The sequence below is a fragment of the Populus trichocarpa genome, chromosome 9 (genome assembly GCF_000002775.5).
Source record: "Populus trichocarpa isolate Nisqually-1 chromosome 9, P.trichocarpa_v4.1, whole genome shotgun sequence".
Taxonomy (NCBI): Eukaryota; Viridiplantae; Streptophyta; class Magnoliopsida; order Malpighiales; family Salicaceae; genus Populus; species Populus trichocarpa.
Window position 1 is genome coordinate 1030924 of NC_037293.2, and position 12889 is coordinate 1043812.

Sequence of the window (12889 nt, forward strand, 5' to 3'; positions counted from 1 at the left end):
TTTAAGGTGGTCTTACGTATCTCTCTCGCCCCTATTGTCTCTCTCCTCTTCCTCCTCTCTAATCCTCTGTTACTTTCAAAACAAACCCTAATTTTTCTTTCATATTTCAGAAATAAATCCAAATAAAAAAAATAACATGCGTGTTTGTTGATGCTATTGAAATCTAAAGAAACCCAAAAAGAGAGTGCCTAGTGCCTTTGATTTTTTATATCTCAATCATTATGGCAAACGGTACGGATGCCAAGGATGCGGCAGTGGCAAAGGTCCGACCAGGTCACAAACGAGAGTTTGAGTTTGCTTTCAGGGCCCATTCTGAGATCTGTGGGTCTCTGGGCCGAACCCGGTCCTCTCGGGTCTCCTCTTCTCCAGGCAACAATGGAAGTAACGGTAACAACAGTAAGAAGTTGAAGTCTTCTGGCAGGAAAAAAGGTGGTCTGTTAGAAAAGGGCGAGGAGGTTGCTGTTATTGATTTGGAGGAGGCAAGGGTTGAATCCTTGGCTCCCTTATTGAACAACTATGGTGATGGGGAGATTGTGGAAGTGAAGGAATTTGAAGAAGCAAAGGAAAATGAAGTTGAATGTGAAGAAAAGAATAATGGGCTGGTGCCGGTTTTGATGGATGGGGTCATGGCAGAAAGTGGGGTTATAGAAAACAAGGGTGGTGGTGAAGTAAAGGAGGGTGATAAGGTTCATGCATGTGAGGAAGGGTCTAGTGGGTTAGTTTTGATTGATGAAGATTCAAAGCCGACGGTGAATAGGGTCTTAGAGAGCAAGAGTGGCTGTGAATTGAAGAAGGATGATGCATGCGAGGAAGGGACTAGTGGGTTGTCCTCGGTTTCGGTTAAAAATGACGAGGGAGGATATGTTAATGCGTCATTCCAGCCAGTTGTAGTTAATGGTGATAGTAAATGTAAGGTGGAAGAAGAAAAACCTTTTAGGAGGTTTACCAGGTCAGCATTGAAGCCGAAGATAGAGCCTTTGGATATATCCTCCTCTGACGGGGTTAAAGTTGATGACACAGGCAGTTCATCTGTTGCTGCTATTACGACCACACCTACGAAGATGTTTGCCATTGATGGATTGAAGAAGTTCCCAACAAAGTTGAAGGATCTTCTTGATTCAGGCATACTCGAGGGACAAAAGGTGAAGTATTTGCGAGGTCCCAAGGTATGGCTTAGCATGCCAATAAAATTTAGATGAACACCGTAGTTGTTTCTATTGTCTCAGCCTTTAGTTATGTTAAATGTTAATTGTAGGTAAGAGGTCCTGGAGAGAAGGGGTTGCATGGGGTGGTCAAGGAATCGGGAATTTTGTGTTTCTGCGATGATTGCAAAGGAAAGGAAGTGAGTATTTTGTGTACTTTTGAAATGTCAACTATCTTTTTTGTTCAATTTTTTAGTCCGATCTTGGTTATTAGCTTGAATTATTGAGCGCTTTTTGTTTTTAATTGTCAATATAGGTTGTTACTCCTACTATTTTTGAGCTGCATGCGGGCAGTGCAAATAAACGCCCACCAGAGTATATTTTCCTGGAGAATGGAAATACACTCCGAGATGTAATGAATGCATGCAAGAATTCTTCGTTGGATATATTGGATGAAGCTATTCGGCTTTCTATTGGCTTTACACCTTCCAAGAAATCTAATTTCTGTCTGAGCTGCAGAGGTTCCCTTCTCATCATATTGGATATCATTTAATTTTGTTCTGTATAAATATTCTTGACTGTTTTGGTTTGGACATTTTTGATCGATTACAGGGTCAATTACAGGGGCTGGCACCAGGAAATCAAAGGTATTGTGCAGTCAGTGCTTGGAATTGAAAGATTCACAAGCTATCTTAGCACCAGAAACAGATACAAAAGAAAGGTATGCTTTTCAGTAAATGATGTTAATATGATATTTAGAACATCTTTTGTTTTAATAAATGGTCTGCTTGTTTTATTGTCACCATCTATTTATCTAGGTCCAATACCTGTTGTTTGTTTACATGTTTTTTCCAGCATGGATAGTGTGGAGCAGGCGATTAATGAAATGTGATGTGCCTCATAAACCTCGCTGTTTCTATTGGATAAATTATTTTTCTGGTTATCAAATATCAATAATGATTGTGTGCTTTAGACTGTTGTGTTTGGTAGTGACATTTTACAAGCTGTGAAACCATTGAATTTTTTTGCAACACATTATTCATATAACTTTGGTACTTCTTGTGCTGTGGAACTTGTCCTGCCATCAAAGATAAAGATGAATTCACCCTTCATTAAATTAATTAACAGCAAATGTTTTTGTGGATTCTTGTTATTGGTAGATAGTAGATCATAAAGGTTTCAAATTTGTTTTGATTTTCCATTTTAGGACACTGATCTTTTGCAAAGTTTAGCTGCATGTGCAATCTGTAATTTGATATCATTCAAATTACACACGTGCATGTTAGATACCTGTATTGCGTGGACATCCAACTACTGATATTTCAAAAACTATTATTTTTGGTTGATGATGAAATAGATTGCAGGCTCCTTTACTGTGCCCATCCTCTTCTCATTAGTTGTTCAAGTTTTGATGTTTTTACTTGGTGTATTTCAGAACACCAAGACCATCTCCAGTTCCAGAGTCATCTAGCGCTTTGTTGAAGTCTAGCCCATCACGGAGCAATAGTCAAGGGAGACTTACAAAAAAGTTAGCAATCTACTTGTGTTTCATTTTTTTTTTGCTCCTTTCTTTTTAGGTTTCTAAGTTCAGTATTTTAATTTGTTTGAGTTGTTTCTTATTTTTCATGTACTCTTTTAATTTTAATAGAGATATTCGAATGCATAAGCTAGTTTTTGAAGAAGAGGTCCTGCCAGATGGAACTGAAGTTGGATATTACTCTCAAGGAAAGGTGGTGCTACTATGATGACATGCCATAATTTGATAGATTTGATTTGTGTGTTGTTTTCTAAGTATAAATGTGTTGAGCAGAAATTGCTGGTAGGCTACAAGAAGGGATTTGGGATTTTCTGTTCATGCTGCAATACTGAGGTAACTTTTCTTCTGCTGATTTTTTGTTAGCCTGAGTATTTATTCGGTCAGAGATCTAATTTTTTTGACATTTAATGAGTAGGTTAGCCCTTCTCAATTTGAAGCTCATGCTGGTTGGGCATCACGTCGAAAACCGTGAGTATTTATATGTTCAAACTTGGGTGGCCTTGAGCCTCTTGGCTCTGTATTATTGCTTGCAATGATGAGTAATATAAAAGTCCAAATGTTAAGCTTTTTATTCCACATGACATGATTTTATTGCTTTTGCAATGTTGATTAATGATAAAAGTTCAAAATTTAATTATTTTATTCCACATGGCATGGTTTTAATTAGGGGTGTTCATGGGTCGGGTCGGGTTGATACCTATAATTGTATGCAACCCAACTTCTGATATTTTACAAATTGTAGACCGTTACCCATTCAAAAAATCTTTGGACCCGAGCGTGTTGGATATATCTGGTTGAGCTAAATTTTGTGGATGTTATAGATATATGCGGGTTGAGCATATAAATTCCTTATTCATTGATGATTCTAAAAAAAATACACTTTCAAAAGCATATAATTATTTGTCTTTAATCACAATTGATATTGCAATGTGTTTTACAGTAACTGAAACATATAGTTAGCACTAAACATAAAAAAATGATATATTGAAACATGAGATGAAAAAATAATATATATAAAAAAATGAAGAGAGAAAAGGACAATATATATATATATATATATATATATATATATATATATTGAGTTTTAGGGTTACTCACTAACTAAATAGGTTATGCGGGTTGGGTGGCTTTTAAAAATCTCAACCCGCATCCGACTTGTAATATCCATTTATTCGGTTTTTTGACCCACTATTATTTGTAATATCCACATCAACCAACTTTGACGGGTTGAGTCGGGTCAGATAATGCAAACATTACAGATGACTCGGTTTTTTTGTAACACCCTAGTTTTAATATCTGATTGCTGGTAGGAGGTTTTGGGAAATTTAGACAAATAACAAATTATTTCTTTATCTCCTTTTTCATTTCATTATTTCCTCTTGACTGAACTTTTGTTTGGACAGTTACCTACACATTTACACATCCAATGGCGTGTCTCTTCATGAATTAGCAATATCTCTATCAAAATGTCGGAGGCACTCTACCAAGGAGAATGATGACCTGTGCCAGATCTGTAGAGATGGTGGGAAACTATTGTGTTGTGATGTATGCCCAAGAGCTTTTCACCAAGGTGAACTTTTACTTAGAATATTGCTCTTATCGTTGATGTAATTAATTAAGATGAACTGCACTATTTTGCTCTGGAACTGGTATCTCCGGAATAAGATAGGTGCAATGAGATTGGATTCTTAGAAAAGAGAAGTTACATCCTGAGAAAATAGACAAGGTAGAGCAGATACGGGACAGATGTAATTATCATGAAATAATGTAAACCTGGAAGTATTTGCTGAGGAGAGTGTCAAAACTTTTCATAGGTAAGCAGGGTGTCTAGCTTACACTCCGGATTGCATAAAATCATATAACAGTGCATTTATAGGTTAGATGTATGCTTTATTCTGTTGGCTCTTTATTGAGAAGCAGTTAGATGGATTTGGCTTCAATTTTTTGTTCGTTATATACTCCCAGATGGCTGCAATGTATCAGTTAAAAGCATTATGGTGATACTGAGTTATTTAATATACTGAGAAATAAAAAGAGATAAGTGCTTTACTAACTCTTGAGTTGTCAAGGATACCTGTGTCTTTGTTTCTGAAACATTATAGATCATAATACTAATTGGATCTGGATACTGATCTCTGGTATGCAGTTTTAGTAGGCTGTCTTGGTCCTGTAACCACCTCATCCCCCTACTGATTATCCAATGCACTGCTTCTTATAATCCTTTATATTAAGCTCCACACTGTGGAAGTTTGTCACTGTTAATGTTGTTTAATCAAAATGAAGATGAATCAATATATGTCTATTGCAGACTTATCCGTTATGGATGCCATTAGATTAGAGTCAACCTGTATATTTTTTTATATCAGCATCTTTCAAATACCAACATAATTGTTTCTTATGAAAACTTGCCCCTTAATTCTGGCCAATCAACATAACAAATGATTTCATGTATTTACATCGTCACAATTCCATCATAGATATTGGTAGACCTGCTATAACGCCCCTCACCTGATGAGTATGACTAATGTTGGCATTGGTCAACTACCATCACTTTCTACTATCACTCGATGTCAACTACCATCATTTTCTACTATCACTACATAAAGAAAGAGATTCTATACTCTTTCAGCACCTGTGATTTTGGAGATTTGTTTGTTAAGTATGAAGTTGGAGTGGCTTAGGTGGTATTTGCAGAGACTATGGTACCATGGGCCCAGAGTTGGTTAGAAGATTGGGAATCGGAAAAGACAAGGTGTCAGGAACTCATTGTTATGAGTAAAAAGCGAGAGCTTCTAGCCCTGGAAATTTGATGTTATTGTAAGCAAGAAAAGAGACAGAATATATGCCAAAATGTCACACTCTCACTTTTGCATGAAATATATTTTTGAAAGGCACTTGCTTCTAAACAAAGTGTGGGAGTAGTCTTTCTCATTTGCACTGTATCATTATACCTACTTTCGTGCATAAATATATACACAATTTTGTGTGTTTGCATGTTCAGGCAAGCATGTACGCATGTATGTTTTCATCTAGCATCAATCTCAAACTAATCTGCTGGTTCAGGCTGTATCTTGGAATGCGAATGAAAAACTAGAATTGTAAATATGGATTTCAGCTTTCTTTATTTGGTCAGCATGTGCAATCTACTTATAATTTGATGGATTACCACTCTTTGTTTGTGTATAATATTTAATTATGCCATGCAGAATGCCTTTCTCTACCTTCAATTCCTAAGGGTAAATGGTACTGCAAATATTGCCTGAATACTTTTGAGAAAGAAAAATTTGTGGAGCGGAATGCCAATGCAATAGCGGCAGGAAGGGTTGCAGGAACTGATCCAATAGAACAAATAACCAGGCGATGCATTCGTATTGTCAAAACTTTTGAGGCTGAAGTTGGTGGATGTGTTTTCTGCAGGTTGAGTTAATTGGTCCTACTATCTAGAATATGATTGAACTTTTTGTCTGTTTGTCTTGTTCTGTAAGAGTATGGGTGTTTGGTTGCTATGTTTAGCACTGATCTGTGCAGTTCTCTCTCACTTTTTCCTGTTGTAATTTTTTAACATATTTTTAACCTTTGCAGAGGTCATGATTTTGAAAGAACTTTTGGTCCTCGCACTGTGATTATCTGTGATCAGGTATGTTCTGCAAATCAAATTGTACATGTAGTTTAAAAACAATTGTCCTCTACTTCTGTATTTTGTTATTTGTGTTTTTTATTTCAGGCTTGCACTAATATGTGCTTGATTTCTGCAGTGTGAGAAGGAGTTCCATGTTGGCTGTTTAAAGGAACATCAGATGCAAGATCTGAAGGCAATATGTGTTCTTATCACTCAAAATCAAGTTTTTATTCAATGAAAAAAATGCTGACTTGAATTGTTCGACAGGAGTTGCCTACAGGAAAGTGGTTCTGTTGCACTGGATGTGAAAGAATTCATTCTGCTTTGCAGAAATTGGTTATCCGTGGGGAAGAGAAGCTTCCTGATTCTTCCCTGAATTTTATAAAGAAGAAGCACGAGGAAAGTGCCTCGGAGAGTGGTGGTGGGGATGATATAAGATGGAGGCTTCTTAGTAAGAAAACAGATCCTTCTGATGTTACTGAATCCCTACTGTCTGAGGCTGTTGCCATTTTCCATGTGAGTCCTGTGTTGAGAATAATCCTGGATGTTCATAATTGTGCCAGAAACATTTTGCTCTTCACTGTGTTAACTTTCACACAACACTTTCCCTTATTTTTGTGGAATGCTGCTTAAGAAGGTCTACAACTGCAGTTGCAGTTTTAGTTCTGTTCAATTTAAAATACTCTTCTGTCCATTCCTTGTAATGAACAAGGAGGAAGCTTCGTTGCTACTAAGCACTAACTTTTATTTCTTTTTTTTTCCTGGACTTCAGGAGCGCTTTGCTCCAATAACTGTGGATAAGTCCAAACGTAAACGTGATGACCATGACTTCATTCCGTCCATGGTTAAAGGGTAAGCAGTTCTACTTTGTGGGTGCAAAAAGTACATGTATATATATATATATTGTACTCTTTTTTTGTTATTATGTAAAAATGTTAGAACTCTATAGTGTCTTTCTGCATGGTTATTTATATTTGTGCCAAATCATTCTCGTGTGACTAAGTTAATTGTTTTGGCAGCGGGGACATGAAAGGGCAGGATCTAGGTGGCATGTACTGTGCTGTATTGCTGGTTAAGTAAGAATTATCGATGAACCTTTCCTACATTATTTTGTAGAACATCTAATTTTACACACTGAGAAATTTTACATGCCATGCAGCCATGAGGTAGTGTCAGCGGCAGTCATGAGAATTTTTGGCCAGGAACTGGCTGAGCTGCCTATAGTTGCAACAAGTAGCAAATCGCAAGGACAGGTAATAGGCACTATCGACACTTTATTTTACCATAGATGTGTTGATGAACTTGTGTTTTTTTTGTACCTGTGCCTAATTAATTTTTATACAAGGAGAAAACTTTTCCGACTGAAAAACATGCATTCTCTCTCTATCTGCAGGGTTATTTTCAGACATTGTTTACTTGTATTGAAAAGCTACTAGGGTTTCTCAATGTGAAGAATCTTGTACTTCCTGCAGCTGAAGAAGTTGAATCTATTTGGACAAACAAATTTGGGTTTAGCACGATAACTCAAGATGAGGTACGGGTGTGTTTATGCTTCATGCATGCATGCATGCCTGCGTGCGCACCCACCTTATGTATTATTGACAAATGTTGTATTGCAGCTGATGGAATACAGGAAAAGTTATCAGATAATGGAGTTTCAAGGGTCGCTAATGCTGCAAAAGCCGGTTCCCAAGTGCCGAGTTGTCGGTAAATCAGAAGGCGGCTGAATGTCAGGGTGCTTTTAGTTGATGACAACAATTTTTTTGACGGCCTTTCCCTTCTGTACAGGATCTTTATTAGGCATCTGTGTACAGTAAAAAATAACTTAAGATATTGTCATAGTTGGAGCAGCACACAGGCTGTTATAATTCTTTTTGTAGAATTAAACAGAAAGGAAAAAAAAGAGGGGGGATTTTAGAAAGTTGATTAGATATACAGAAGTAGGGAGCAGCTTGCGTGTGTGTCCAAAATTTTGAAGTATCTAAAAATTGATTTCAGAAGCTGAAGCTGCTTTTGTTGCTTTCAAATAATTTTGTTTCAAGCTTTGTGTTAGGCAACTGCGTTGCTATTTTGGTAGCCAGAGCTGTTAGGCTTTCTTATTGTCCAAAATTTAGTGCTAGTCTGGGGTGATTATTTTCGGTTCGGTTCGGTTTTAAACTAAAATGTTAACCAAACTGAAATTTATATTTTTTTAAATTTTAAACCGAACCAACTAACCGGTTCAAACTGATCATTTTGGTTCGGTTCAGTTTGGGTTTTTTTTTTTCAAAACCGACTAATTGATTGTTGTAGCTGGTTAGGTAATTATCAACAATCAACAAAATTTACTATTAAACTATAACAAATTAAATAAATGATTTTCAAGTGAAACTTCAGCCAGAAGAGGATAAAAGCCAGAAAACCAATAGAAGAGGATAAAAGGTAACAAGAAAATGCTTTTCCTGAAAACCAACTTGTTCTTTCTTTGTGAGTCCAGTGAACAAACATTTTCAGAGTTCAGACACATAAAATTGATGAGAAATTCAACATTAAACCAAGTTATGGAAACCAAAGCAGATTTTAAGAGTATTCTTTTATCTATTCACGAACAATTCAAGAAACTCATTAAAAAAAAATTAAAAACCCAGATCTATTTTCTCAATAAATACAAGCAAGTAAACAATGAAAAAATACTTGAGTTTTTTTTATCTCTAACCACACAAAACTAAGAAATTAGAGAGAAAAGGGAGGAGAGGGAGGAGAGGGGAGGGGGAGGGAAGGGGGCATGTAGGGTTTCAGTGAAAAAATAAGCTTTTTATACCTAGGTTTGCAATGGGGTTGAAACTTGGAATTGAACCGGTTCGGTTTAATCGGTTTCAGACTTTTAAAACCGAACCGAATCGGATTTCTTTTTGGTTTTCTAATCAGTTAACTCAATTTTTTTTTCGGTTCGGTTTTTTAAGTTTTTTTTTTGGTTTTTTAATTTAATTGGTTTTCCAGTTTTTTTTATCACCTCTAGTGTTAGTAATCCTTGTTTTGCATAAAATTTAACATGAAATTACAGTCTCCCAATTGTGAAGTACAAATAGATAAACACTAAATTAGTAATCCTACTGTTTCTCTCTTTCTTTTTTCTTTCCTTATAATTTAACTATTCAACATTGAGTTTTGTTAATTTTTTATTTTTTTATCTCATTCTTTAACATATGAATAATTTTAAACTAGTTATTATAATTTATTTTGGCTTGTTTTTTTATGAGATTATCACAATCTTAAACAAACATCTTGATATTTTGTTTGTATTTGATTTTATAAACGTCTATTCTTGTTATAATATAGTCCGATAAAAAAATATTTTTTTTTAAAAAAACAAAGTTATTAAATTAAATGGAGTTTCGGGTTGCATGTGGGACAATTTAATATGCTATCTTAATATTAAAAAAAAAACTTTTTTAAAGTAAAATCGTAGTTATCAAACCTGATTTAGGGTTGACCCAACCAAGAGGCCAGGTTTCGGGTTACACGGGTTGACCTGGGTCAACCCGGAAAAATTAAAAAGAAAATATTTGAAGTTTTAATATTTTATATGAAAAAATTTAAAAACAATCCATGTGAATATAGGTTATACATGTTGTAAATAATAAAATTTAAAAGATTATTTCAAAAGGTTTTTTATTTCACATCGAAAAGATACTATGCTATCTTTTTAAATTAAAATATCCAAACCAAAAAGATTTTTTATCCCACATTGAAAAAATATAATTTTTTTTAATTGTGAACATATAGTATATATACGAAAATGCTTCAAATCCTATATTGAAAAAATAATATTTTTTTTGTGAACATAAAATATATATACTAAAAGACTTCAAATTCTACATTGAAAAAATAAAATATTCTTTTAATATTTATATATTGAACTTTGAAAAGGGTTAATAACCAACTAGAAAATATGAAAAAAAAAGAGGTCTCTGACTAGGAGAAAAAACACATTTGAAAAAAAAGAAGTCTCTACCAGGTCGCCAAGGTTTGATTATTTTTTTTGCTCTTGCCGGTCTTTCATCTTACCCGGATTGGTCTAGCGATCGGGTCCAGGGTCAACCCGTTGAGCCGGTCCAGGTTCAACCCGTTGAGTCCATGTTTAATAACTATGAATAAAACTATATTTTTTTACTAGTTGTTCAAGTTGTCTTTGGATTTGCTAAGTCAATTGGGTCATGCCAGGGTAACTTCTATTGGTAGATTTCAAGGTTGACTCAATTTAATAACAATACAAAATAGTTCACCATGATTTGAGTATTTTTTTTATGTTTAATTTTTTTCTATATGAACAAAAAAAAATGAATGTAGAAAAATAATATATAGACCATTAAAAACTTTTTAACATTTTCATCAAACTCTCAGTATAATGGTTCTCATTTAAAAAATCATGACCCAGCTATTTTGTTAACATGAGTTTTAAATTGAATTGTATGGAGTTGCCCTGAGTTAACATTGTTCACAAGGTAGGTCCAAAAAACAAATCAACCTAATACTTACGGATAAAAATAAATAAAAAACTTATATTAAAGGATGTAATTAAAAAAAATAAGAAAAAAGCAAAAAAACTTTTATTATATGATTAAAAAATACAATAATCAATTTATTTTCAACTCAATACTAAATAATAAAATTAAATAAAAATATTATATTAAATGATAAAATTAAAAAAAAGAGCAAAAAACTAAAAAAAATAAAAATCACATCTTAAATGATAAAATTAAAAAAATAATCAAAACATTACAAGAAAAGAGCCAAAAATAAATCTAAACAGCCAATACAAAAACTTGAAGGGTCTATCACAACAAAGCACAAACTTGTAAGTCTGAGCTATTTTTTGGTTTTTTTATAAGGGGTGAATAACTTTATTTTTTTTAAAAAAAACTTAAAATTAATAAAATACATCCCCACCTCAGATTCGTGACCTCATTATTTCCACGCCTTAACCAGTGAACTACATGTAACTAAATGATTAAAAAAAATATTAATATGAATTATTGTTTTTATAAACAATTAAACCAACCAAAGCCGTAGTAATGTAATATAGTTGGAATACATATCAGTTTGATTTGAGCATGACGAGGCTGTGATCATTGGTACGACGATTCCTTTATTAAAAAAAATAAAATGATTTTTAAGGGTGTTTGGGTGTATAAGAGTTAGTTTTAACCTTTTTTTATTAAAATTTAAATTTATTTTTTTGAATTAATATTAAAAATTAAAAAAATATTATTTTAAATAAAGTATATTTTAAAAAACAACTAATACTTCTCGTCCAAACACCATCATGCTCTCCTTTACTTTAATTTAAGTAGCCCTGACATGATAAGACAAAAGCGGGAGAAATTCAAAATTCAAAATTCAAAATTCAAAAACGCCCCCACCTTCTTTTCCAAATAAATAAATTTAAAAAACATTAACAGGAAGCAAAGCATAATTACTTTCCGATAATACCCCCACATAAATAGTTACTACCATATTGTGCATATAGAGCTCCTCTCCTCAAATACGCTCTCTCTCATTTTTGTCGTCCTCTTCCTCTCCTTTCACTCTCTGGTGCACTACACAACGATTTATAACCTCTCTATGTTTTTTTTTTTGCTAAAATTGTTTAAATTTCTTATTTTTGAAACGAATTGTTCATTTTATTTTCGCAGATCGAGACAAAATAGTGGAGTAACTTCTTGAAGCAAAAAAAAAAAAAAAAAAAAAACTCTCTTAAAAATGGGTCAGATCCAGTACTCCGACAAGTATTTCGATGACACTTTTGAGTACAGGTATCTCTTCTTCTACTTATTGCTATTATTATTTCATTGATTATTATTATTATTATGGTCGCCGCGACCATTATTATTAAGTTTTGTTTGGATTGGCAGATTTTTTTTAATTTTTCTTAATCGTACAGGCATGTGGTGCTTCCTCCTGAAGTCGCCAAACTTCTCCCTAAGAATCGCCTCCTCTCTGAAGTAAGTTTTTCCAATTCTTAGGGTTTTTTTATTATTAGGGTTTGATTTTGTAATTATTTTCTTTTTTGTTAACTGTAAAACAGTATTTAAAAATTCGGAAATAATTGAAATACGTTTTTTTTAATTGATGACGTGAGTTAGTTGAAAGAATTAATGAAAGGTTTACGGGTGAAATTTGAAAATATTTTTTTTTGTAGAATGAGTGGCGTGCGATTGGAGTTCAACAAAGCCGTGGGTGGGTCCATTACGCGATCCATCGCCCGGAGCCACACATTATGCTGTTTAGGAGGCCTTTGAACTTTCAGCAGCAACAGGAGAATCAAGTTCTTGCTAAGTGATTAGGTTTTACGCCGAATACTTATATCTTATCATCATAATCATCATTATTATTATAATAGCTGAAGAAATACCAAAAATGGAAATACTTTGGTTTATGCTCTGCGTAAACGATTTGGGATTTTCTAGTATCGTGTTGTGATTCTCTTGTGGAGAATTTTGTCGTCAGGGTTTGTTTGTTTGTTTGTTTCTTTTATGTGTTGTTTGATGACGTTGTGGGCACTGGTTAATTAGATGTTGATGGAAGTCTAATGATGGGTTGTTGTAGATA

The 12889-nt window shown here is 34.0% G+C and overlaps 2 protein-coding genes across 3 annotated transcripts; both read left to right on the plus strand.

Moving 5' to 3' along the window:
* On the plus strand, positions 1-8328 carry LOC7496384 (uncharacterized). Of its 2 annotated transcripts, none has more exons than XM_052455903.1 (18): positions 1-1166; positions 1256-1342; positions 1459-1663; positions 1755-1863; positions 2578-2670; positions 2791-2872; positions 2953-3012; positions 3095-3147; positions 4083-4249; positions 5886-6096; positions 6262-6316; positions 6435-6491; positions 6566-6814; positions 7071-7150; positions 7318-7374; positions 7458-7551; positions 7692-7832; positions 7918-8328. In XM_052455903.1, exons 1-18 carry the CDS (start codon positions 222-224, stop codon positions 8023-8025), a joined length of 2853 nt encoding a protein of 950 aa, XP_052311863.1. In that variant the 5' UTR covers positions 1-221; the 3' UTR covers positions 8026-8328. The 2 variants fall into 2 exon arrangements, with proteins under 2 accessions (XP_052311863.1, XP_052311864.1); XM_052455904.1 differs by having other exon boundaries at positions 1767-1863.
* Positions 8329-11730: 3402 nt separating this feature from the next.
* LOC18101948 (cyclin-dependent kinases regulatory subunit 1) lies at positions 11731-12889 on the plus strand. The gene is made up of 4 exons (XM_024608271.2): positions 11731-11872; positions 11974-12093; positions 12222-12282; positions 12480-12889. Exons 2-4 carry the CDS (start codon positions 12041-12043, stop codon positions 12618-12620), a joined length of 255 nt encoding a protein of 84 aa, XP_024464039.1. The 5' UTR covers positions 11731-11872; positions 11974-12040; the 3' UTR covers positions 12621-12889.

What these genes read in the sequence shown, in the direction of transcription:
- LOC7496384 (XM_052455903.1), top strand. Translation starts at nt 222, where the DNA reads ATGGCAAACGGTACGGATGCCAAGGATGCGGCAGTGGCAAAGGTCCGA. An exon ending in AGTATTTGCGAGGTCCCAAG is followed by an intron (nt 1,167 to 1,255) that starts GTATGGCTTAGC and finishes TGTTAATTGTAG; the next exon opens with GTAAGAGGTCCTGGAGAGAA. An exon ending in GCACGATAACTCAAGATGAG is followed by an intron (nt 7,833 to 7,917) that starts GTACGGGTGTGT and finishes GTTGTATTGCAG; the next exon opens with CTGATGGAATACAGGAAAAG.
- LOC18101948 (XM_024608271.2), top strand. Translation starts at nt 12,041, where the DNA reads ATGGGTCAGATCCAGTACTCCGACAAGTATTTCGATGACACTTTTGAG. An exon ending in GATGACACTTTTGAGTACAG is followed by an intron (nt 12,094 to 12,221) that starts GTATCTCTTCTT and finishes TTAATCGTACAG; the next exon opens with GCATGTGGTGCTTCCTCCTG. An exon ending in AGAATCGCCTCCTCTCTGAA is followed by an intron (nt 12,283 to 12,479) that starts GTAAGTTTTTCC and finishes TTTTTTTTGTAG; the next exon opens with AATGAGTGGCGTGCGATTGG.